This window comes from Anabrus simplex, chromosome 1 (genome assembly GCF_040414725.1).
Source record: "Anabrus simplex isolate iqAnaSimp1 chromosome 1, ASM4041472v1, whole genome shotgun sequence".
Lineage (NCBI taxonomy): Eukaryota > Metazoa > Arthropoda > Insecta > Orthoptera > Tettigoniidae > Anabrus > Anabrus simplex.
Window position 1 is genome coordinate 689549515 of NC_090265.1, and position 27451 is coordinate 689576965.

Here is a 27451-nt window from a genome sequence, read left to right on the forward strand (position 1 = left end):
TCAAAAATAGCACCAAGAGGTCTGCTCAAGGTTTAATGCTTTCATCCAAATTACGAATCATCATCAACACCGTCATATGCCCTCACTTTATTTGAACACTGCGGAGAGGTTTGGAATTCAATCCTGGCTTTTGGCACTCAATCTAGTGATTAGAAATTGTGTACCACCACCTCTCCTACCTTGACAGACAACATTCTCTTGGTGATTTTTTTCTTTTGACCAACGGGACACTCGAACCGGCTAACCACGGTGTCAGACAATATAGATTATTTTTCAGAAAGAGAGCTTTAATTTGAGTCCATTCTGAGTGAGATTTAGCTGCCCCATCAGAAGAACTCTTCCAGTTCTCGAATCCGATAATCCTATAGATCAGGGATGGCGAACCTTTTCCAACTAGTGTGCCATTTTAAGTCTGGTTTATTATTCTCAACTGTTGACTGTGCCACTTGATATTTTCCTTTAAGGAATGTCCACAACCTAAAACACCCTCCCCCCACAAACTCCAGCGACTTCCTTTCTAACTTCCCAATTATGTTTCATAATACGTTATTTATTCATTATTTTATTGATTTTATATATATCTTGTAAATAATACATTTTATTGCATGTTCCGTGGTCGTATTTTGGAAATACTGCAAAAAATACATAAATAAATATGTAAGTTTTGAGAATACCTAATACTATTTCTAAAAAATAAATAATAAGCTCCCATTCTAACATATTTCGTCTTTAAATATTATTACCGGCGAGTTGGCCGTGCGGTTAGGTGCGCTCAGCTGTGAGTTTGAATCCGGGAGATTGTGGGTTCCAACCTCACTGTCAGCAGCCCTGAAGTTGGTTTACCGTGGTTTCCCACTTTCACACCAGGTAGATTAACCTGTACCTCAATTAGGCCACGGCGGTTTCCTTCCCATTCGTACGCTTTTCCTATTCCACTGTCGTCATAAGACCTATCTGTGTCAGTACGACGTAAAACATATCGTAAAAAATTAGATATAAAAATCAAAAATACTAATATTGCCAATGGAATTCACTTCCTCCATTAGCATCATTATCTTTCCATGTTGTCTTAGTTCGTATCCTCAACAATTTAACTAATTTCTCCCTCATCACACTTCCAGAAGGAAATTGAAAAAAACTACCCCTGCTTGTAAGAATTCTTTCATACTTTAATCAAAACATACTGCATACATGTGGGAGTTATCCAAATTAGCTTTCAATTACTTCGAAACTTCTTCACTCATTTTTATTATTCTATCCTTGACAGCAGTTCAGCTGGCTGGCATTCCTTTAATTATGTTAGTTATTAGTTGTTTGTTTGGGAAGTGAGACAGATGGTATCAGCTGCAGTGATATTATTCCTTGGCCGGAGACATGATACAAAATAACTAGTTTGTTTAGTGTAATGTTCGATATTTTGTGAAACGAACTCTCTCCTTTCTTCATTTGAAATAGAACAAACATCTGAATGATTAGTCTCGAAATTGCGCTTTACATTAAATGTGGAAGATACAATTGTTTTCGAACACAGGCAACACATCTTTCTATCAATCTTAAGTCCCTTGTCCACAGTTCTTGAAAAAAAAAAAAAACCACGGTCACCGTCTTTGTTAAGTTTCTGTTCCATTGGGCACTGAAAACATGTTTGCGATGTCCGTATACAAAACCACCAGAAAACAACTCACTTGTCTTTCGGACCTATCAGTGTAGTGGTGTTGCCATATTGCACGTCCGAATGGAACTAGTATTTAGATTTTCGATATTTATTTCTTACACGTGAAACACTATAAGATATGTATTGTCTGTAGTAAAAGACGTATATATAAACATTATTATGTTCATGTGGCATGCCACCGAAATCGTGTTCGCGTGTCACCTAATGACACGCGTGGCATAGGTTCGCCATCCCTGCTATAGATCATTCCATACCCTGGAACAATACTTTACCGCTTAGTCGAACAGCCTACCCCTTACTGTCAAGTATTCCTAGCAAAAATTTGCAACATTTTCACACAACTCTACTCTTTTGTCAGAAAGCACTCAGAACAAATCATGTAGCTTTTTGGATCTTCTCCAGTTCTCGAATCAAGGAAACCTGGAGATCTTTCCATACTCGGGGTCTTACCAGTGATGTATATACTTTGTCCTTTACATCCTTACCACAACTAAATACCCTCATAATCACATGAAGAGATCTGTAACCTTTATTTAATATTAAACACAATGTGTATAATGATTTTAAAAATAGAGAAATTCACTATCAATATAAGGTTTCATCATGTGCATAATGAGAAAGTGTTCTTTGTGTCCAGGCAAACAGGTGGTATAGTGAACAATGCTATTTGCTTTACGTCACACTGACACAGATAGGTCTTATGGCGACGATGGGATAAGAAAGGCCTAGGAATGGGAAGAAAGCAGCCGTGGCCTTAATTAAGGTAGAGCCCCCAGCATTTGCCTGGTATAAAAATGGGAAACCACGGAAAACCATCTTCAGGGCTGCCGACAGTGGGGTTCGAACCCACTATCTCCCGGATGCTGCAAGCTCACAGCTGCGCGCCCCTAACCGCACGGTTAGTGAACAATGTGAACTGCAGATTTCATAAATACAGTCACAGGATACCTAGTGAAAAACCTTTCTTATTACAAATATGGTGATGAAAGCCATGAATTGCTCCTCTTGTATAGAGGTGACGTAGCTCAAAACTGGCTGCTTTCCACTCATCAATGTTCTTGGCGGGAGTATTAAAGAATGCTGGGTCGATTTTTGCAGTTTTCTGGAGTCGTTCGTCGAGGAAGAATGCAAATCTGAGTAAGGATTGTCAGTCTGTCCAAACTATTAATGATCATGATGATGATGATGATAATGGTTGTTGTTGTTTTAAAGGGCCTAACAGCGAGGTCATCCATCCCTAATGGTACGACATGCAAAGGCCACAGTAGCGTGGTGAGAAGCATTTCCCTATTTCCGGGGCTAAAGTTCAAATTCTACCTTAGTCAGTACACTGAAGCTACTAGTACCATATGTCAAATCTCAAGAAATATCATTTAGAATCAAATTTCAACATGTGATGAATTTTTATAAGAAAGTTTTAAGGATAAATAGTGTGTAGGCCCCATTGTTTTTTGTGTATTCAAACATTTCAGAAAGGACATGGGTTCTTCCATTTTAAATTAACATACAGTAATCATCACGTATTTTAATTAGTTACAAGACACTATGGCTGAAGAAGTCTTAAATTAGACTAAGCATGTACCAAAGAATGTATAACATATTTTAACATTGAATGTGTTCTCACCTGTAAAGTGAAGTGTATTGATTGGGTGGACAATTATTAAACCCAATACTAGTTCCTAATTACAGTACACAAACCGACTATCTTCAGTTCACTTGTAGGCACCATCATATGCTATTAGATCTGTTCATTAGGGTACAAGGAAGGAGTAGAGGTGCAAAAATACTAGGTTTTTGTACTATTACCTGACATACTGAACACTGAAAAGTACATTATATAGGATTGGTAAAGTAGAACCATGGTGTTACTCACATAGTGGTACTAATCACAGGTAATGTAAACTCATAGTGTTTCCCAGAAAATGGTACTACTCACAGGTAACACAGACCCATGATGTTCCTCACATAATGGTACTACTCACAGATAACGCAGACCCACAGTGTCCCTCACACAGTGGTACTAATCACAGGCTCTGCTCAGACCCAGGGTGTTTCGTACATAGTGGTACTAATCACAGGTAATGTAGACCCATGGTGTTCCTCATATAGTGGTACTAATCACAGGTAATGTAGACCCATGGTGTTTCTCATATAATGATACTACTTACAGGAAACATAGACCCATAGTGGTACTAATTGCAGGTAACGTTGATCCATGATGTTCCTTATGTAATTGTACTAATCAAAGGTAATCTCATTATTCAAAATACATTATCCCTGGTCGCCCCTTACGACAGGCAGGGAATACCGTGGGTGTCTTCTTTGTCAGTGTCCCCCACCCATGGGGGCTCAAACTATTAATCAAGACTACATCAGTGACTATAGTCATTCACCACAGGTCTGTATTTTGGGGCTGTTGGCTAGTTGGCAGATTCCATATCAACTTTTACCTAATCTTTTCTTAAATTACCAGTACCTGAAAGAACTTGGAAATTTACCGAACACCTCCCTTGGTACTATATATTATACCAACCACAAAATAACAGAATAAAGACTCTAACAGAATACAGCACAATGTAAATTGGGACAACAAACTTAATACTCATTCGAGTGCTCCTTATATAATTAAATTTCTCTTCCTACAAATGAATATGTGCCCCAATTTTTTCCTCTTCAATTTCAAATTTGTCTTCATATTATATTTCCTGTTTTTATAAACTCCATTCAAGCTTATTCGTCTACTAATGTCATCCCACGCCATCTCCCCACTGACAGCTTCTAACTTACCGCTTTGTCGAGCAGCTCGTTCCCTTTATGCAAAGCATTCCCAGCCCAAAATTTGTAAAATTTTCACAACACTACAGTATTTTCTCGGATACCACCCAGGAAAAAATTGTGCTGCTTTCCTTTGGATCTTTTCCACTTCTCAAATTAAGTAATCCTAAAGATCTTTCCCTACATTAACACCTCGGTACTCACAGCGATCTCCGTGAGGTATGTTCATACCTTCAACACAGTAATTAAAACTGAAGGGCCTTTTCCTCTCGGTGAAACTTGCCATCTGACTTTCCACCCTGTTTATAACCATACCTACGGCTATGTCTGCTGTCCACCTAACATCGTCGAGGTTGTTTTGCAGTTACTCACAATTCTGTGATTTAGTTACTGTATACAGCATAACTACGTCCGCAAAAAAATCTTTGTTTTCATCATACATGCCTGATGAAAATTTCATAATTATGACTTACCAAAAGTACCACAGCAAATCCTTTCCCACCGATATCCTAAACTTAGTGATGTGCGCGAGTGATGCCTGGAATCGCGGTACTCGATTCTTTCGAGTCCAGGCTCGGACTCGCTTCGCTTGCGAAGGCTCGATGATAGCATGACGTCACACGTTCGCTCACTCGCCGGCTCGTAGATGGATGAAGCATGCGTACAAGCGGTCGCTGAGGGTTTATGGGATTGCGACAGCGCGGTACGATATGAAAAAACTGAATGAATGCGGAAAAGGAATAACCTAAATTTGATAATTACTTGAGAACGATAATAATGCCACTTAATACGCATAATAAGATATGAAAATATCCGTTTACGGCGTCTCGCACACACTTCACTGAATATGCCATCTATTCTAATATTGATAATATAGCTTATCTGGCCTTCATAGCCCAACTTGGCCGGTTCGATACTGGTTTATTCCGGTAGTATTTGAAGGTGCTCAAATACGTCAACCTAGTGTCGGTAGAATTATTGGGACGTAAAAAATCTCCCGGGGGACTAAATGCGGTACCTCGGCATCCCCGAAAACGATACAAATGTACGTACTTGGACGTAAAAGGTATAACATTATTATTATTATTATTATTATTATTTCAAATCCCTGTCACGGTATGTATGTTGTAATTAGTGTATTTTAAACATGTGCTATTTTTTTTTGCTAGGGGTTTACGTCGCACCGACACAGATAGGTCTTATGGCGACGATGGGATAGGAAAGGCTTAGGAGTTGGAAGGAAGCAGCCGTGGCCTTAATTAAGGTACAGCCCCAGCATTTGCCTGGTGTGAAAATGGGAAACCACGGAAAACCATCTTCAGGGCTGCCGATAGTGGGATTCGAACCTACTATCTCCCGGATGCAAGCTCACAGCCGCGCGCCTCTACGCGCACGGCCAACTCGCCCGGTAACATGTGCTATTTGTAGACTATAGACGGTATTTCTGCACACATTGTATTGCTTCGCTACTGGTAAATTATATCTCATGTAGCCATTATGCATATACACGGGCGTAGATGTGCTAATATGATCGGTAGTATGACAGATTTATTGTAACCATAGCCTATTGCTAACCGTGCCAAAGCCTACAATCGTCCGGGGGAACAGGTGAATTACAGCAGTTTATATGTACATCTTACTTTCGGCAGATATAATGTCGGGTATTAAGATGAGGCGTCCAGAATGTGACGTACGTTCACGCAGCAAATCAGCGGACAGAACGTCATTCTGTTCTAGCTAAACAGCTGACAGTTTGTTAGTAAGTCACAACCTTTAGTGCCTATGATGATGATAATAATAATCATAACAATCGAATTATTGACGACCGATGACTGAACAACATCAATCATCAGCAGCAAACATATTGCACTCCACACCACAAAAATATTCTGTGGGTGACCCTGAATGCCGTGCACTCCCTGGTCATCCGTATGTTCCACCTATCTCCGTAGAGATAGATGGTTTGTGAGGTGCCGATACCGGTGCGCTGTTCCGCGCTCCTCTGTCGGCTTTTATGTGTTGTTGACTGTTGTGTGATTTTTCTTTATGTGTATAATTGATCAGTTATGTGTTAGGTTCATTATTATAGTGGGTTTCTGTGTGCGTATGTGTTTTGGTCACCCATCCAGTGGGTGACCATTCCCAATGTTGCTTAACTGTCTGTGTGTGTGTTTGTGTGTATGTGTGTGTGTGAGTGTTGTGCGTCTGAGTAGTAGTGTTGTAAGTGTGTTAATTTGGCCGGGGAAAACGTGACATTCCGTGATCATGGCTAGCACAGTTTGTGTATACGATGTTGCTTGCCCTGATTATAGGGCTTGCATAGCTAGTGTTGCTTTCAGAAGTTTGCAACGCTACATCGTATTTACTGTCGCAGCATACTATTTTGTGTTGTAAAATAGCAGCTATTGCGGGTGTTATGTAAAGAACAGCATTAGGTGTTAAATTTGGAAAGTAGTGAGCATCTGATATGTGCAGTTGTTGGCACACCGCCTCGGCTGTACCCGAGTTCCAGTGCTTTGGAAGTGAGGACAATTGCTTGGTGGTTCTTCTTGGCGGGAGGGGGGGGGGGGATTAGTTAATGATAAGCTGTCTAGTGGGCATGGGAATTGTGGGCTGATTCTGGGGTGTAAGGAGTTTGAGTAGTAGTAGATGGATGAGGGTAGAGATGTCCTGGTTTATTTGGATGGGTTGTTCTGGGGTGGTAGGTACTGGGTTCGACTGGGTGGGTACTGGGATCGACTGAGGAGAGACTGGTGTACTGCGTGTGAATAGGTGCCGTGAATGTTTGTGATGTGCTTTGACTGCCTTTTTAATGAAGGGGCATCCAGGGAAAGAGGCGGCGTGGCCGCCTTGACAGTTAGCACACTTAGCCTCATTCCGTGGGACCGTGCAGACAGTGTGACGGTGGGAACCACCACATCTGTTGCAGCGGGTGGGTTCAGTGCAATTGGCAGCTGAGTGATGGAGTTTGAGGCAGTTAAAGCACTGAGTTACAAGTGTGGGTCTGGGGGGGGGACGGGTTCGAGTTTCTGTAGTTGTGTGAGGTGTTGGTGTGTGCTTGGACTTGGGAGCAGGTTTTTTACGCCTGCTCCTAGTCTGAGTGTATTTGTGCAGTGTTTCCGTGCTCGGTGGTGAGACTGATGAGATCCCACGCCCGGGCTCGGTGGTTGTTTGGGGGGGGAGGGGAGGGGTCTGTTGTGTGTCAGTGTTTGCGAGTGGACTAGAGGCTGTTTCCTGGGTAGTTTCTGCCTCTGTCCCGTCTGTCTGAGTAGTACAGTAGATTTTAGTTCTAAGGCATGTCCACAGATAGCGACACCAGTATGCTTGGACTCGAGTCTGGAGTCGAGTAATACCGATTCTAAGAGCACATTACTCGATTCTACTCGATTCCGTCGCTAGCCCATCACTACCTAAACTAAACACACACCGACACACCAAAACGCACGTGCACGATTCCTTCCCCCACTCCAACCGTCATTTGTTACCTGCCCACAGGGTAACCAACAATATGAATGGGAAATGTTGAGGGCATCTGGTTTAGGTCCTGACCAATTCATTTAATGAATTTCGATTGTACCGATATAACATTCTATGCTCTTGGAATCGCAATGCATTATACAATACTTTAGGCCCGTATATATATTTGTACTTCAGATAAGACAGCACTGGGTCAGACAACGATGAACACTTTGCACAGAGACGATATTGGTCCTACTGCTTTCTTTTCATTTGTTTTTGTGTCCAGCAGTTGCCATGCATGGATGATATGTTTACATTTGGGGTCGTAGTAAGCAAGTAATGTATGGTTAAAGGTGTCGTAGTAATTTTTGTTTATCACGCAATATAGCTAATAATACGTTATTTAGAATTCGCCACTCGTTCTATTGTTTTACACGATGAACTGCTGCATTGTCCGAATTGCTCCGAACGTAACTCGTAAGTGAACTTCAAATTCACCAGTGTTGTAAAGCATAAGTCCTGGTATCACAAAAGTTCATTTGGATTTCTACTTAGTAGCTGTACTAATACCAGTTATTTACTTTATGTTATAATCTTTGAAACTTTAATAATGCTGTGTGTGATTGGATCAATCGATCCATACTCAAATGTGTTTCAAGTGACTGCTCAAACCTCGAGCCTTTGGCTTATTATTATTATTATTATTATTATTATTAATTATAGGTCCTTTCTGTTAATAAAAATTAACGTGTGGACAAGGAATTGCTGAGCTCTGGGATGTAAACACGTTGTTATTGTACCATTCACTATTGAGCTCTCGACTGCTATGTACAACGCATGCATCAAACAAGGAAATATCCCTGAAAAGTGGAGAAAATCAATTGTCCAGATTCTGTACAAGGGAAAAGGACCAAAAGGTGTTCCAGATTCGTACTGAGGAATTGTGGTTGAATACGCTCCATTCAAAGTTCTCTCAAATGTTATATGAACACACCTTCTACCATTAGCCATAGCATATATGCCAAAGGAACAGTTCGGTTTCATACCCGGCAAATCCACTCTCCAGGCCATTGAAAATGTACTTACAAACATACGGTACGCTACCAGTAAGATAGGACATTTATACGTCGCCTTTGTAGACTTCACTAAAACCTTCGATAGTGTTAATTTTTTTCATTGCACTGACACAGATAGGTCTTATGGCGACGATGGGATGGGAAAGGCCTAGGATTGGGAAGGAAGCGGCCGTGGCCTTAATTAAGGTACAGCCCTGAAGATGGTCTTCTGTGGTTTCCCATTTTCACACCAGGCAAATGCCGGGACTGTACCTTAATTAAGGCCACGGCCGCTTCCTTCCCACTCCTAGCCCTTTCCTGTCCCATCGTCGCCATGAGACCTATCTGTGTCAGTGTGACGTAAAACAAATAACAAAAAAAAAAAAAAAAATTAAATAGGAAACCACAAAAAACCATCTTCAGGGCTGCTGACAGTGGGGTTCGAACCCATTATCTCCCGGATGCAAACTTACAGTTGCACGCCCCTGATTTCATGGCCAACTTGCCCGGTGATAGTGTGAATCGGAACATACTGATAAAGAAACTCTCTGCCATTATAGGACTATGAAACCCAATCCTGCAACTAATCGAGAGTATACTAGTGTTCAATATGCTATCAATCACCGATACAGTAAGTCAATCTAAGCCCGTACTCCAAACAAACGGGGTTCTCCAAGGAGACCCTCTTAGCCCGATGTTATTTTAACATGTTTACTCTTGACGTAGTCGGAGAAGTTGCATCAGATGAAGTATCAGTGATCCTTTACGCAGATGATATGGTTCTTCTTTCGAAAAGCAGATTTGTCCTGCACGTAGGATTGACTAAGCTCTATAAATGGTCGCAAGAAAATGAACTAGTGATAAACACCAACAAAACAAAAATCATGAAATTCAGGAGAGGAGGCAGTATCTCCAAACTAGACAACTTCCACTGTGGAAACGACAAGATAGATTTGGTAAACTCTTATAAATACCTAGGACTAACCCTTCAAGTCACAGGGAAAGCATTCACTAAACATACAGAAGAAAGATGCACCACAGCAATTAGAGCCATCTTTGACATAAAGAACATTGAAAAGCTATCACTTGACACAGCTCTAAAACTTTTTCACATTTAGCCTGCCCTTATTTCCTGTTATGCAATCACCAAAATTTGGATTCACCTTAGTCCTGCTAATCTAAGAAGAATGGAGGCCATGAAATCAACCTATCTACAGAGAGCCCTTCAGTTATCCCAAACGACAACGACCAGACTCGTTTATCTACTAGCAGAAACAGACCTCTTCGTCAGGGAGGTAGCGATAAAGAACAATCTGCCGTAAACCCCAGCATGCAAAACCTATATAAGGGAAAGGGAAGAAAAAGCTAATACAAGCTAATTCCCACTGCGACCCGTATATCGAGAATGACAGTGGATGGATTTCATTTCAGAATCTGCATCCAACAAGGATTTCACCAGGCGTCATCTCAGTGTTCCTGCACTCTGTGTGGACAATGCTGTGAACAGTATCATCCACTCAATTGCACAGCAAGGACAAACTCGCTGACATTTTACGCAGTTGATACAAATTTTGTGTAATATACAATTCTCATGTACACATTGAGTTTAATAAATGTTATTATTATTGTACCTTTCCGAATCTGAATGTTATAAGTTATGGATTTGTTTTTCTCGAAGTGTAAGAGGAGTTCCTATTATTCCTTCAAGATTATGTGACATTGTATTGGAGTGATGCATATACAGGATGTTGAGGTGGTGGTGAATTTTGTTGATGTAAAACAACTACATTTATTAGTCTGAGTTCTGTAGACCATTTTATTGGGTGGTAATTCCATTGACCCTTTGCGGATGAAAAGGCATACAAACCACGAAGATCAAAAAGCCTCCGTCCCTGATGAATTATTTAATGAAAATCTAAATAAAACTGTAGAATCTCTCACAACTTATGGACAGTACTGTTCAACAAATGCCTCAAAACTGGCAAACTACTGTACCGGAAACTCTCTGCTGCATAAAAGCAAAGGTAATAATGAAGATGTAAATTCATATAAAAGAAGAGCCCTAGAGAATAACTCAATTTTGACAGAGAGACCCTCAAAACTGACAGAAAATCTGCTTGCAAAATTAACAGTTCTTGTGTAGAAAAGGGAAATGAATGTTACATGCAGTAAGACTAATGGAGAACATAATCAACACCCTGAGATATCCATATTTTAAAAAATTTATGCTGTTTTCATCGACTGCTTCTTTCGCATACAACTATGTTCAAGTCGCAGATGGAATGACATCACCATCAAGTGTAGTCCAGATCACTGGTGTGCTATAAGGGGATCTGGTAAGTCCAGTGTTGTTCATCATCACTGCAGCAGACATAATGGACGTTGTAGCGCATGACTCAGTGTCAATGTATCTTTATACAGATGACATAGTACTTGGTTCACATGATAGACAAGATTTACAAGTTACCACCTTGTGGATAAGGTAAACTACTGGCTTGAAGAAAATCAAATGATTTCAAACTAAAACAAAATGGTTAGAAAAAGTGGAAAATCATCTGCAAATGATAAAATCCTCTGTGAGACAAATGAGCTGAATAATAATAATGTTATTGGTTTTATATCCCGCTATCTACTTCTAGGTTTTCAGAGATGCCGAGGTGCCAGAATTTAATCCTGCAGGAGTTCTTTTATGTGCCAGTAAATCTACCAACACGAGGCTGACATATTTGAGCAACTTGAAATACCACCAAACTGAACCAGGATCGAACCTGCCAAGTTAGGGTCAGAAGTCCGGTGCCTCAGCTATCAAAGTCAGTCTCTCTTTCTCTCTCTCTCGCCATCAGGTTGGCAGCAGCTTTCCATTCTTCTTCATGTTTCTCTGCTTTCCTATTTGGTTCATAATAGGAATCGCCTCTCATATCATCTAATATTTGCGTCGTATACTCTAATCTTGGTCGTCCTCTATAATCTTTTCGCTCTAAGAAACCCTCTATTATTTTCTTCAGTAACCCATCATGTGTAAGTATATGGTCTATTAGATGATCCCACCATCATTTTATTTATGTCATAAAACATCTTTCTCTTTGCCGGGCTGAGTGGCTCAGACGGTTGAGGCGCTAGCTTTCTGACCCCAACTTGGCAGGTTCGATCCTGGCTCAGTCCGGTGGTATTTGAAGGTGCTCAAATACATCAGCCTCATGTTGGTAGATTTACGGGCATGTAAAAGAACTCCTGCAGGACTAAATTCCGTCACCTCGGCGTCTCCGAAAACCGTAAAAATTGTTAGTGGGACATAAAGCAAATAACATTTAACATCTTCTCTCTAAATGAGCTAAAGGTAGTAAATTCTTTCAGATACCTGGGCATCACCCTTCAGCCAGCACGACCATCTTACAGACCCCACATGAGAGAAAGAACAACTGCTACTATAAGAGCAATGTACAACATAAAGGGTCCAACAAGACTAGCGCTTCAAACTGTTGGAACACTCTTCTACGCAAAATTAATGCCAGTGTTATCCTATAGCATAGAGCTTATCTGGGAGAAACTAGGCCTGTCGGTCTCAGAGTTATCAACCCTAGAAAATGTAAAAGCCAGATTCCTCAAGAGAGTCTCAAGAATCTCAGAAAGCAGCTCCGTCAAGACTTTCTTATGAGTTAGCAAAGGAACGCTTTCTAATAGAAGATCTGAGAATGCGACTACACTTGCCATCAACTCAACAGGAGACTGAGTTATTACAAGCCAGAATACAGAAGAGACATGGCATTTGGTTAGACTTCTACAGTATGGACGCTATCATCATCATCATCAATGTCGCACTCCAGTCGCCCGGGTGTGGTTAACAAGCCTCCTCCACTCCTTTCTGTCCTTCCACTTTTCCTGCTCCATTACATCCGCCGCATCCAATCCAGCTTCTCTAATGTCCTTCCAAATCTGTTCCATCCACCTTCTTCTCAGTGTTCCAACTGGTCTCTTTCCCTTAACTTCTCTTTCCAATTCCCTTCTTGCTACCCGTTCCTTTCCCATTCCTTTTACATGTCCGAACCATCTCAGTCTTACTTTCTGTATGTTCTGTACTAACGGTTCTATATTTAGCTCTTCTCTGATTTTAATATTTTGAACTCTCTCTCTTCTTGTCTTTTTAACCGATGTTCTTAAAAATTTAATTTCTACTGCTTGGATCTTACTATTTTGTCTCTTAATAGTTACCACCATTTTTAGTCCTTATGTTACAATCGGTATGAAATACTGTTTATATAATATTGTTTTCGTGTTCTTGGGTACTTTGTCATCCCATGAAAGCTCTCTGACATGATGATAAAATGTTATTAATTTCAGGGTTGATTTCATTACTTCCATTAAAAATGCTACCCAGATATGTAAACTGTTCTACATTCTCTAAGCGTTCTCCGTAGATGTTCACTTGGCTTCTCTTTTTCTCTTTTCCACAGTGCATGACTACAACAGTTTTCTTTTTACCCCATGATCGAATAAAACTGGATGGAAACCAACAAAGAGGTTTTTTTTTACTTTTACAATCTGCTTTACAAAGTATCCACTTCATAGTCGTATCGATGATATAATCTGATGGTTTCGTAAGAAAATATTATTTTATTATGTGCTTACTTTAATGCTTTTTTATCTAAGCTTTCGTGTATACAGCTGATGATAATCGCAAAGCGATCGAAACATGTATTGTTATTTTTAATGATATTATAAATTGCCAAAGGCAAAATAATATGGTACTGATTAGATGGAAAATATTTCCTTACGAAATCAGCTTTACGTCGCACCGACTTAGATAGGTCTTATTGTGACGAAGGGATAGGAAATGACTAGGAGTGGGAAGGAAGCGACCGTGGCCATAATGAAGATACAGCCTCATCAATTGCCTGGTGTGAAAATGGGAAACCATGGAAAACCATCTTCAGGGCTGCTGACAGTGGGGTTAGAACCCACTATCTCCTGAATACAAACTGGTGGTTACTTGACCCAAACCACACAGTCCCTTGCTCAGTTAACAAAGAATTACTCAGTGCTACAACCTGACTTGCAATGCATGGTTTTCACCATAAATTATGCACAAAGTCAGGCTTACATGAATCAATGTCACAATAGATCTTAAAAAAGCATTTGGCCTGGTTGACTACAAAATACTTCGGAACAAGTTAAAAATAGCACGAATTAGGGGTTTATCACACAAATGGTTCCAAAATTATTTATCAAACTGAACACAATATGTGACGATTAATGATGCTAAAAGTTCTAAAGCAGAAACAAAAACGGGAGTATCACAGGGCTTGATACTAGGTCCTATTTTATTTTTGATTTATATTAATGACATACAGTGTTTAACACTAAAGGGAAAATGTAAATTATTTGCGGATGTTATCTTAATAACTTATAAAGGACTAAGCAAAACACAAATTACACAAATTATGGAAGATATAAATTGTGACTTGAACAAGTTATCGAACTGGGCTTTATCTCAAAATATAATCTTAAATGTGACTAAAACAGAATACTTAATCTTTCATAAAACAGCCCATAAGATCACAGCGGCTAACACTGTTACCCTAATGAACCAAGTAATAGAGAGAGTCAACTCAGCTATGCATCTTGGTGTAGTAATACTTAGACTCAACACTTTCCTGGAAAAGTCATATTGATTATGTAATCAGCAAAATTACCCCTTTGATATGAATAATGCACAGTTTAAGATACATTAATTTCTCTCACCAACAATTGAACTGTATATATTATGCAATGATCCACCCACATCTAACATACATAAGCTTCATTTGGAGAAGATGCAGGAAAGATTATGTTAATAATTTGGAAATCCTACAAAAAAGATCCATTGAAATGGTGTATGGATTCCCCTTCCTCAAACCACCGCATGAAGTTTTTTCACAGTCAAATATTCTGCCATTCCATAAGCAAATTGCATTTTCATCATCAGTCTTTATGTATAAGCTGCTGTTAACTTCTCCCATTTTAGTGAAATTCATAGAAATGAAATTAGAGGATCATTAAGGATATATCCCTCTCACTCCAACTCAGTAAAGTATGGAGGCATAGAATCATCAATGTTTAGGGAATATAATGTATTGCCTGTTATAAAAAAACTCTAAATCATTTAAATGTTTTAAGAAAGAACTGAAGGAATATTACTCTGATACAGATATCTTAATATAACCTCTATATAACTTACTTTAATTAATATATTGTCCATATTTAATAATTAATATATTGTCTATATTTAATATCTTACAGCCATGCAATATCTGAATATACCGGTACTTTTGAAAAACTATGATGCTAATATGTTAAATAAACGATAACTATGTCTTAGTTATCCAGAAATATACTTGTCACTTTACCGAAAAAGCTGTAGTATATGAAATGTAATTATTGTGTCGCCTTTAGAAAAATATGTACTGTACTGTCCCTATCACGAGCCAGAGGCTCATAGGACCTTTCGTCACCAACGTAGCCAATGCAAATTATGTAATAGAATGTGTGAATGTTACCATTTCAGCATCTGCTCTAAAAGGACAAAATATTTAATGAAATACATTAGAGAAAAATGAAAATTGTAAGAAAAATTGTAGACCCTGATGATATGCATGTTTGTGCGCAATCATTTTTTTTAAAATGACTTGAAATGATACTTGAAGTAGCGTAGAGGAGACATCCTTTCTTCGTGATTGCCAGGGACTCACCATCCCACCCTTACTAATATTGAAGTATTAAAATGGAGACTGTGTAAATGTGAGATTTATGACAATTTTCTGTGTTGCTTTTGGCTGGTGTGGATCAGCTGTCATGAAGACCAGTTTTTTGTTATTTCCGATAGAGCTCACATCATGTGTTTCCACAAGGCTGCCACCTTCATTGAAAATAAGGAATTATCATCATTATCTCACACCCAGACACGCAGGTTGCCCATGAGCTTCAAACAGAAAGAACTGAACTAGGCGAACCAACATGTCCTCGGACATTCCCAGCACTAAAAGCCATTTGATAATAAGTAAATAAATCACTAAAACACTGAGTATCAAATAATAATGCCAGTGACCTTTCAGTTACTGTTAAGCTCAGTGAAGTTTCACAGCTTTGTGGTTCTAATCATGAATTACTTGTTTCAGGTATTGTTCATTCCCCTTGTGTTACCCAGTTTGCTGGTTTGAAGTATTTTGCCCCTCCAGTGAAATATGATGGTGAGTACTGTGTTTGTTTCTCATAATATTTCTTACTGAAAAATCCTTGTGAAAATTATTCCCAGATTTTTTTTTTTTCAAATCAAGACATTGGCGTTGCCAGGAAAATAATGTCAAAAAACATTGATGTACAAAAATCAAGCATAAAATGGAGTTCAGTTTTGATGTGAAAGATATTTTGTGTCTCTCTCTCGCCCTCTCTCTCATACTTGCAACCAGCACCTGCTTCACAGGGAAGCAATGGTCATAGGCCTTATTAGTACGCCTCTTGTATCCTCTGGGAGCACAACCTTCGGTAAGTTACAAGACCATTGATTCTGATTGCTTAGAATATTAGACTGTGAAGCAAGTATTTGTATTGAAGTATGAGAAAGACGTCAGTTGAACAATTCAGGCATTAGTAGCATTTGTTCATATGCCTATTTTCCAAAATGTTGTAGATTTATTATATGGGATAGGAAGGGTCTAAGAGTGGAAAGGATGTGATCATGGCCATAATTAAAGTACAACCCCAGCATTTTCCTGGCGTGAAAATGAGAAACCACTGGGCGAGTTGGCCGTGTGGTTAGGGGCGGACGGCTGTAAGCTTGAACAATGAATCAGTAACAGTAAATTTCCTCCTTTTGATACTTATATTTGCATTAAGCAAATCAATTAATCATATACAGTACACGTTTCATTCCATTTGGAACATCTTCAGCAGTATTACAATGCTGAGGTGAAATTATAAAGTATTTATCTTCTTAAGAACATCTTAATAAGTACCTTGTTTTACTTAAAATCTACATGAATTTAAAAATTGAAATAAATTAAAATCAATGTGGATGGTTGAATGGGGTGGTGAAATGGGAAGGAAAATGGATTTACTAATTTTAGCCTTTTAAAACTGTATCTGTTCATTTGAACAGATGTTATAAAAAAGTTTTTGTTTCCAGCATTTTTTTTATTATGATATATGAAATTCTGCTTGTCTACTAATAAAAAGTTTTTGAAAAATAATTTTCTATATTTTACAAGGATGTTCTCTTCATTTGCTCCTTCCAAGGCGAATGTTGTTTGTTTTAATTTTATAAAAGTTTCTCTTGAATTAAATTAATTCAGGATCCCGGAAGCTGATTGCTGTCATACTATTATTAAAAATCTTCACAAGACGGAAGGCTGCTCCTCCAAGGACACAGTAGATTTTGTCAGCAGCAACCATCCACATTGATTGTAATTTATTTCAATTTTTAAATTCATGTAGATTTTAAGTAAAACAAGGTACTTATTAAGATGTCCTTAAGAAGATAAATACATTGTAATTTCACCTAAACATTGTAATACAGCTGAAGATGTTCCAAATAGAATGAAACATGTACTCTATATGATTAATTGATTTGCTTAATGCAAATACCCAAAAAGGTGAAAATTTACTGTTATTGATTCATTGTAAATAAGATTTGATGCGGGAAATTAAGCTGATTTGTTGCAGTGTGAGCTTGAATCCGGGAGATACTGGGTTCGAACCCCACTGTCGGCAGCCCTGAAGGTGGTTTTCCGTGGTTTCCAATTTTCACACCAGCAAACGCTGGGCTGTACCTTAATTAAGGCCATGGCCACTCCTAGCGCTTTCCTGTCCCTTAGTCTCCATAAGACCTATCTGTGTCGGTGCAACATAAAGTCAGTTGTTAAAATTGACAGTAGGATTCGAACCTACTACTGCCCAAATGCAATGTGACTCAAACTGCGCGGCCACTTGTTCGGTCCCTGTAACCTTATCCAGCAGCTTTATGGTGAACAGTTGTTATCAGGAGAATGACTGTTTCATTGTTACACAAGTTTTGCGAATGGCGGGGAGAATCCTGGATAAAGTTCCCGGTTTCTGTGACTGTCTTTCGTAATGTCGCACAGACAACAATTCTGCTGCTGCACAGGGTCCTGTGTTACTAAGCACCATCCTTTCACTTGGCAGAATTGCACGGAATCACAGCCATAAGTCAGTGCAAGGTTGCAGGATACTGTATCAGCTGATGACGAAGTATCTACAGTTAATTCTTTTTCTCATCACAAACACAGCCTCAGTCTCAAAACTTTCTGGACAAAGTTTATTTCTTGATTTTCTTTTGATGTCTGGGGAGAGTAATTATTATGGTTCAGTATTATCTTGGTTTGGTAGTGGTTCATTCTTCTTGTGGAGTTTCCTGGAAAATTAAAATTGGCCTAAGTTGTGAATCCAGTATCTCAGGTATTCTTATTCCAAATTTTAGAGTCTGTCCTCTGGTTTTGTGCCTCTGTTGAAATGGAACATGAGCTGCTACAAATGTATTTATAGTAATATTCTTTGTCTCAGAATTGTTAAACTGTTTCACAAAAGATTTCATTTTCTGTCAAGTCTTCAGCCTGAAGGTTGGCTTGATATTGAAACAGCATCACCACAGGTTATGCGGTTACAGAGAAACTACAAAAATCAGTGCTAGTGCTATAATGAGGAATGTAAGACTTGGTGAGAAGTGAGGTAGTTTGCCATCGCTTTCCTCACTCGGCCAGAATGTGCTATTGCAGCACAACTGGTCTTATGAGTAGCACCTATCACAACATGTAAACACACTGATTGTGCCCAGAATGTCAGTGCTTAGCACTATCCATATCTCAGCAGCTCCCATACTGTCACAGCCATGAATGAGACTGAGACTTTGGTCGAAGCTACATATAGCTCTAGCCTCTGCTAAGAGGCAGACGAAAAAAATGCTGCATCCATCAAGAAATTGCAACAGGCAGAATATATTAGTTAGGAAACCATAATCTCTGAGAGATACTCCCAGTTAATTTATTTTTCAAAATCCGTCCCAACTAACTGAAGAGGAGAGTTTGTTCACGTTTGTGAGCTAGATTGCGAGAGGGAGCTAACCCAAAAATTGTTAAAAAATCAGTTATTGACATTTAGATATTAGGCTACTATTATATATTTATTATCCCACAGTATATGAATAATTATTATCCACTTTTATTCTGTCATGGTACAAAAGAAAGATTTTGGAATATCTCTGAGTCGCAATCTTGCAGTGCGAGAGGAAGCTAAGTCAAGCAGTAACATTACATCAGCTAGTGGTAGCCAATAGCACACATGCTTGCAGTCACATGTTTTAGTGTTGACATCATGGCTGACGTTGAAGATGATTCTGTGCCTAGTAGTTGTGAGAAATCTAGAAAACTTGCAAGAAATGAAGAAAGAAAACTATTCTTTATTGGCTATTTGGGAAGAAGTTGAGGTTTTGGATAAAAGTACTGGACAACCTTGGAAATGCAGAACATCAACAGATTTCAACTCCATCACACCTTATTCACGCTTAAAAAATGCGGAGTGCTTGTATCCTGTTGGCAGAAAGATTGCAGCTGCAAAACATGAGGACTTGATGTCCTTGCTCTCTTCCATCCCTGAAAACCATCATACCATGTATCATACTCTTCAACCAGACACTCAAGGTGCAAACAGCGAGGTGGAGGATCCAGATGGCTGAAAGTAAGTATAGGTTTCGATACAGACGGCTGCTTAGAGTCACTGTGACTTGAACCACAGACACTATTAGTAAACGTTAAATATAACAAATTCATGTTGAAGTCAGTCTGAACCTGACAACATTTTAGAACACATAATTGATGAAAATTGTACTGTTATAAAAGTAACCCGGTTATTAATTTCATTTTTCAGATTTGGCGATTTGGAGCTGACATTTTTCAGATAAATAATGTATATAAAAAGGCGATTATAATTTTCTATAATTTTGGGCTATATTGTTTATGAACCAAAAATGTGACTGTTGATGTGCTCAATTTCGTGCTATAAAGACAAGCGCAAAACTCAGAAATATCTCAGTTCCATGTCTGTGTGAGTTAGCTCCTTCTCGCATTCTAGCATTCATGTTTCTTTCAAGAAAACAACTGTGTGGTGTATATTGTATGAACTCCTTAAATTCAGTATCCTGTATGTTTGATCTCATGTCATCTATTAACTGGTGCTTCACACACATTGCTAATATAATATAAATCCTGATCATGGTCCCCAGTTTCAGAAATGTGCATTTATTAAGCCTTTCTTTTTTTTGGGGGGGTCATTTTTCCCATTTTTTACTTTTTGCTATTTTGCCTCATTATTTGTCATTTTCAGCAATTCGTTACATTAAATTATTTTTTAAAGTCATTTTTCTATTTTCTGCATTATTATTTGGTCAGTTTTTATTCATATGCATTGGGTAATCAACATATTGACTTATACAGTAGATACATTAACAAGAAAGGACAACTCAAAACTCCAAGCAGCAGAAATGAAGTTCCTACGCACAATGATCCAGAAGACCAGGAGGGATAAAATCAGGAATGAAAAAGTCAGAGAAGACGTGGGACTAGAAGGCTCCTTACTCCAGAAGATCCAAAAAGCAAGACTGAAGTGGTTTGGTCATGTGAAAAGAATGAGTGCCAACAGGTCCGCAAGAAAGGAGTATGAAAGAGAAATAAGGGGAAAGAGACCAGTGGGCAGACCTAGAGAAAAATGGACAGAGTGAAGAAGGATGTAGAGGAGAGAGGTCAGGATTGAGAACAGATTGTGAACGAAGAATGGTTCATGGACAGAACAAAATGGAAGGGGCTCGTATACCACATGTGGGAATCTGGAGTTAGTCAACAATGATTATTATTATTATTATTATTATTATTATTATTATTATTATTATTATTATTATTATTATTATTATTATTATTATTATTATTATTATTATTATTATTATTATTATTATTATTATTATTTTATTATTATTATTATTATTATTATTATTATTATTATATGACCCATTTAATATATTCACTCCTTTATGAGTTGATGGTAATTTGGACAATGGACATATTTACTATTTTGTGTAAATGGTACTGTATTTTCATATTTTTGCATCTATTTTTTTGGCCATTTTAAGTAATTTCTTAGGAATTTTTGGCATTTATCAGGTCAGCAAAATCCAGGTCCTGTTGACGACAGGAATTTATTACATTAATTTCCCCATTGAAGGATTGCCATAAGACAAATGTTTTTTTGACAGTAAACAAAGGAAGAACCGTGAATTGTAGACTTTCAGCTATTTATGATTTTTTGCTTTCATAATTTTATAAGCAGTATTTTTCATCTTTTGTTTAGATGTTGAATTTCCTGAGAGGACCAGACTTAGGTTTGTGGATAAAGTTCCGCAGTATCCTAGTAACATTCGACCTCCGAAGATGATCAAGAATCTCAAGTTCATGCGTGGTCCAGAGGAGCTACATAATTTCCTCCTTCATAAACAGTATGGTATTATGGTGAGTTATGTTTGTATTCTGACTGTAGTAACTGCTATACCTGTCACTTAACTGATGATTTCAGATTTATGGAACTTCTAGAAGAGTAATAAAACCGAGTAAAGTGCAGTGTGTAAGCCTTTGGTGAGAAGACCAATGTGCTGTGAGAAGACCACGTGAGCTGCCTGTTTCCACTGCAAGGCCTTGAAAAAACTTTTCAGAACTACTCACATATAAGAAATAGGAAAGTGATACTGTGACTGTGGGCAAGCCAGCAGTGGAGCAGCAAACATAAACATACTGCGCCTTTATTACTCCCACGTAATACCCCAGATACTTTTCCATGCACTCATTTCTGCAACTTTGAACCTGTTTTTCTTTTCTTCATTACCTATAGCATGTAGGGTTGGCTACTGAATGCATGATTCGAAGCAGTGTATCGATTCATTCAAGTGTCCGAGTGAATCGATTCACAGAAACGGCGAGCTCACGGCACACGATTCAGCTTACTCCCAGCGGACAGTGCTAAGTGGCCCACTCACTGGACGTTGACGGGGAGCCGAACTTCCGCTGCAGCGAGACAGTGAATCATGGCACATCGAAAGAATCGTGAACGAGCGCGGCTCAGTGAGACACAAGATACACACGGCTCCTTATCGGCTCACTGGACACTGGCGGGTGGCGGAGAGCCGAGCTTCCGCTGCAGCGAGATATACAGTGAGCCATGGCACACCTGAAGAATTGTGAACGAGCTTGGCTCAGTGAGACCCAAGATACACACGGTTCCTTATCGGCACACTGGACAGTGGACACTGGCGGAGAGCCGGGCTTCCTCTGAAGCAATACATACAGAGTCATGGTACACTGAAAGAATCGTACGCTAAATGGACTCCCGAGCTCAGCACATATGAAAATAATACCCACTTGCATTCACTGTCCTCTTCTTACAGGGAGGTTTAAATAATAGATGACCGGGCGAGTTGGCCGTGCGCGTAGAGGCGCGCGGCGGTGAGCTTGCATCCGGGAGATAGCAGGTTCGAATCCCACTATCGGCAGCCCTGAAGATGGTTTTCCGTGGTTTCCCATTTTCACACCAGGCAAATGCTGGGGCTGTACCTTAATTAAGGCCACGGCCGCTTCCTTCCAACTCCTAGGCCTTTCCTATCCCATCGTCGCCATAAGACCTATCTGTGTCGGTGCGACGTAAAGCCCCTAGCAAAAAAAAAAAAAATAATAGATGACTGAGCTCGATAGCTGCAGTCGCTTAAGTGCGGCCAGTATCCAGTATTCGAGAGATTGTGGGTTCGAGCCCCACTGTCGGCAGCCCTGAAGATGGTTTTCCTTGGTTTCCCATTTTCACACCAGGAAAATGCTGTGGCTGTACCTTAATTAAGGCCACGGCCGCTTCCTTCCCACTCCTAGCCCTTTCCTGTCCATCGTCGCCATAAGACCCATCTGTGTCGGTGCGACGTAAAGCCAATAGAAAAAAATAATAGATGGATTTCAGTGTTATAAAGGTAGTCAAAACATAATTCTAAAATAGCTAGTAAGTAGGTAGGCTATTAGGTTATACTATTTATTAGTTTAATGAATCTTAGTACAGTATTATAACTTAGTTGACATTTGACAATTAATTAAACTCGACTCTAGCATGACCTATGACTATGAGTCATGCTCATGACCACTCAAAAGTATAGTACCTGTTTTATATTGGGAAGAACAGCTCAGTATTGTCTCAGTTCGTATGTCACATCGTTGCACAAGACTTCAATAATATGTGGACAGTAAGTGAGCCGACTGACGCAGTAACTTAACCAACAGTATGTTAAATCAGAAAACCAGTGGGTTACTGTACATCTCGGGTAGCCTGTACAAAATATGACAATTTAAAAAAATCCTCTGCTGATAGAGAAATACAGTACATATTTTCAAAAATGTCTTAGCGAGTTGGACGTGCGGTTAGTATCACGTAGCTATGCGCTTGCATTCGGGGGATGATGGGTTCGAATCCCACCGTCGGCAGCCGTAAAGATGGTTTTCCGTAGTTTCCCCATTTTTACACGAGGAAATCCTGGGACTGTACCTTAATTAAGGCCATGGCTGCTACCTACCTAATCCAGGACCTTTCCCATCCTGCGTCGCCGGAAACCTTCGATGTATTAGAGTGACTAGCATTTTTTTTTAAGAAAGGAGTTCATAGTATGAAGACCAGATGACAGCAGTGAACAATAAATGCTGTTGCTGCTATCTTACCATTACATACTGCACAGATGCAGTAGGAGCGGTGACTCTAATGTGCCGTGAATCGGATCACTGTATCGATTCAGTAACGTGAACGGAATCAAATGAATCGATTCAGTAAAATGAATCGAATGTCCCATCACTAATAGCATGAAGAGGATTGAAGCGGGAAAATAAACTCAATACTGGCTTGGCCATGCGGTACTTGCGAAACCGCCAGAAACTAAGCCCGTTGCCGTGACAACCAGTAGGAATGCAGGGGCAATTTAGGCCTAGGTTCTAAGAATCTCTAGGAATAAGTTGCCAGATTTCCCATTTGCTGCCGTTATCCTTGAAGCAGGTGTCGGGGGTGTGAGGAAGATAGAAAGCACATGCTAACAAACTGTAGTACACGTCTTGTCTTTGCGTCTTGTAAGCCTAAGCTACGGATTGCCAAGCATAGTTTAGCATCGTAATTAGTATGAATAGGAGTCGGTGGAGTTAGTTATACTTGTAATATCAACGTACAAATGTTTTAAGTGAAAATGAGCAGAACTCAGAGGAAAGAGATCAAGCGAAAGGCACTAACAATAAAAGACGTAGTGGAGATTGTAAGGAAAGTGGAGTCATCTACACTTTCCCGTGTTGCTTTGGCAAAGGAGCTGGGGATGCCGCCATCTACTTTGAACGGCATTATAGCAAAGAAAGAATAGATCTTTGCTTCTGCAGGGAATACTTCAGCAAATTGCAAGGAAGTTAAATTTGAAAAGTACGATGAAATAGAACAAGCTCTGCTAATGTGGTTTAAACAGCAGCGAAGTTTAAACATACCTTTCAGGTGGACTTTTGTGAAGGAGAAAGCCGAAAAATTGCATGCAAATTAAGGGCCTCTTTTACCGCGTCGAACGGGTGGCTGGACCGCTTTAAAAATCGAGCTGGCATCGTTTACAAAATAATTGTGACGAAGCAGAGAGTGTAAGTGCGGAGGAAAGGGAAGTGTGGAAGGAAATGGTTCTGCCTGCTAAAATAAGCAAACCTTGCAACGTTTTTAATCTCGATGAATTCGCACTTTTTTACCTGCTTATTCCGGATATGTCTCTAGTTTTGAAGGGAGAATCTTGCCACAGGGTAAAATTAAGTAAAGTGCAAGTTACGGTATTGGTTGGTGCTAATATGGAAGGACTAATCTTAGATCCCACAATACGCTTCGAGTCGCACGTTGGCCAGGCCGAAGAGGTGGACGCCGAAAAGAAGTCAGTTTACCAGCCAACTGTAAACTACTATAAAGAAAAATATCACCTAGACGATATTTCCGTCCATGGACTTATGATCGGAGCTCGAGGCACAATCCCTAAATATCTTGTACAGCTATGGGATTCTCTCGGCCTCAGTCGGACACGACTTCACGACATCGCTATCGCCGCAATACGAGGTTCAGTGACCATACTCCGTAATCATCTATATAGCATTTGAACAACAATATTGCACATTTATTCCTGAGCCTTGTGATTTTTCTACCTGGCTCAGTAGCAAAGTCAACAGTAACTTAGAAAACAAAATACCGTGCAGTTGACATACTTTGTCCTTGTGGCAGCCTCCGCATGGGGGAAGTTTGTAATAAATAAATTAATAAATAAATAAATACCTCAACTGATGATAGGGAAGTCTAGCAAGCCACGTTGTTTAAAAAATATCAGGAATTTACCGTGCAAGTATACACCAACAACAAGTCAGCCTGGATGACAAGTTCCCTCTCTGAAGTGTATATGCAGGCTTTAGATGCAAAAATGGGGAGCCAGAACAGGAAGATTGTGGTGTTTACGGACCACTGCCCGTGCTCATCCCAAGGAATGGCCCTATTTAGGGAACACCAAGGTAGAATTTTTTCCACTGAATACTACATCGGTACTAGAGCCCATGGACCAAAGAATCGATAAGGTATTGAAGCAGAGGTACCGAAAATCAGTTGTGCGCCGTATGCTGCTATGCATGGAAGCAGGCAAACCTATCTACAAACCATCTCTTTTGGACCCAATGCATTTCATTGCCTCATCATGGGGTTCAGTGGAGCCTGTAATAATAGCAAATTGCTTCAAGAAAGCAGGCTTCGGTGGTGGTTCCAACAGCATTGTTATGGAAGTTGGTGATGAGCATCCTGGGTGCTAGAAAACTATACAGGAGAAGATGGAGATTACCAGTAGTTTCGATGACTTCACTGTCATTGATGATATGGTAATCACTCAATTCAATCTATTGAAGTGCGATACGGACCATAAAGCTGATTTTATGTAATGGTAATCACTTGCGAGGAGCACGCCATCGATCAGATCTGCAAGGAAATTCAGGCAGGAGATAAGGAGATTGAAGAAGAAGAGAGTGAGGAAGAGAATCCCCCAAGACCATCTTGCAGTGAGGTAAGCATCTGCCTTGAAAAACTGAGGCAGTTTATGGAACACTCAGCCAGTGTGCCTCAGAACACATAAAGGCAATGTTGGAAATGGAGAGGTTTATACTTCAAGAATGCAGTAAAATCCTTAAACAGTCAACCCTGGATAATTTCTTTTCCAAGTAGGAGCCTAGACTTTTGTGTTTGAAAATGTATTTAATGTCTAATGCAGTACAGAATTTACAATATGTACAGTTCCCGTTTACCGTTTTAATGTTTTTAGTATTTCTTCTTATCTCTTGTGCAAGGTTTTATATAATATGTTCCCTTCTCTTATCAAATATATTTATAATATGTTCAATTATTTTAGTTTATCTCTAAAAACATTGTCATGATCAAATTTTTATATTGTGGCTTTCTGTTAGCAGCTCTTATATATCAGCCTATTTCGGTATTGTTCACAAACAAGGAAATCTGTTGGCTGTGTGTTTCACATGTATTTCAAAGTACAGAATAAGTTTTTGGGCATTACCCCTTTTAAGAAGTTTCCTGCTTAAGAAGTTTTTTTTTTTTTTTGCAGTCCCTTGAAAAACTTCTTAACAGAGTTTCACGCATATATATGTCAGTGCCCTGTTGCTTCTAAAACCATACTGCTCCTTTTTTTGTTCCCTTTTTTAAATAGCGGGTCTGTAACATCCTCGATCCAGTCTTCCATTATTTTCTCCTTATAGTATTCATTACTCTGAAAATAGCCATTGCAGTCCCTGTTTTCCTGTAGGTTTGATCATGTCAGTGCATTTTTCCACTTCTATCCATGTCAAAGGCATTTCACTCTCTTGGATCTGGATGTATGTTCTTATATTTCTTTCTTCTTTTATCATTGAGTGAGTTGGCTGTGTAGTTAAGGTTGCGCTGCTGGAGCTTGCGTTCGGGATGTAGTGGGTTCGAGCCCCACTGTCGGCAGCCTTAAAGCCATGGCCTCTTCCTTCTCACTCCTAAGCCTTGTAAGCAACTTGTAAAAAAATAAAAAATAAAATCTTCTTTTGTGTGGCTCCTTGGATGAATGCTCAGCATAGTGGCCGTCGATTCGGAGGGCCCTGGGTTTGATTCCCAGTCGAATTGGTGATTTAAACTGAGTCTTGTTAATTTTTCTACCTCAGGGGCTAGGTGTTTGTATTTGTCTCAATACACATCTTTTATGCCTTTACTGGCAGGACCTAGTGTTTATAGTGCACTATGTCTTCTGGTATGGGCTAGAGCAATTTTGTTACTTTCATTGATCTGTCTCTGTCTTTTCCTTGGCTTTGACAGTATGAAAGTGACTGAGGTATGAGCAATGCTAGTAATGCCAATCCTTATG

At 39.5% G+C, this 27451-nt stretch overlaps 2 protein-coding genes across 3 annotated transcripts in view; one reads left to right on the plus strand and one right to left on the minus strand.

Moving 5' to 3' along the window:
• Positions 1–7913, minus strand: part of LOC136857340 (testis-expressed protein 10 homolog) — a 165194-nt gene extending 157281 nt beyond the window's left edge. The window contains exons 1-2 of one of the 2 annotated variants that reach the window (XM_068225147.1): positions 7861–7913; positions 4924–4959 (exon numbers count right to left, since the gene is read on the minus strand). The gene's annotated coding sequence lies outside the window, so the exon portion shown is untranslated. Of the gene's footprint in view, positions 1–4923; positions 5063–7860 lie in introns of those variants that run through there. The other variant, XM_067135947.2, reaches the window with a different exon arrangement.
• Positions 7914–8202: 289 nt separating this feature from the next.
• Positions 8203–27451, plus strand: part of mRpL16 (mitochondrial ribosomal protein L16) — a 37243-nt gene continuing 17994 nt past the window's right edge. Inside the window, exons 1-3 of the mRNA XM_067135948.2 lie at positions 8203–8386; positions 16116–16187; positions 21349–21506. Coding sequence (XP_066992049.1) covers positions 8347–8386; positions 16116–16187; positions 21349–21506 — 270 coding nt within the window. The 5' untranslated portion in view covers positions 8203–8346. The remainder of the gene's footprint in view (positions 8387–16115; positions 16188–21348; positions 21507–27451) is intronic.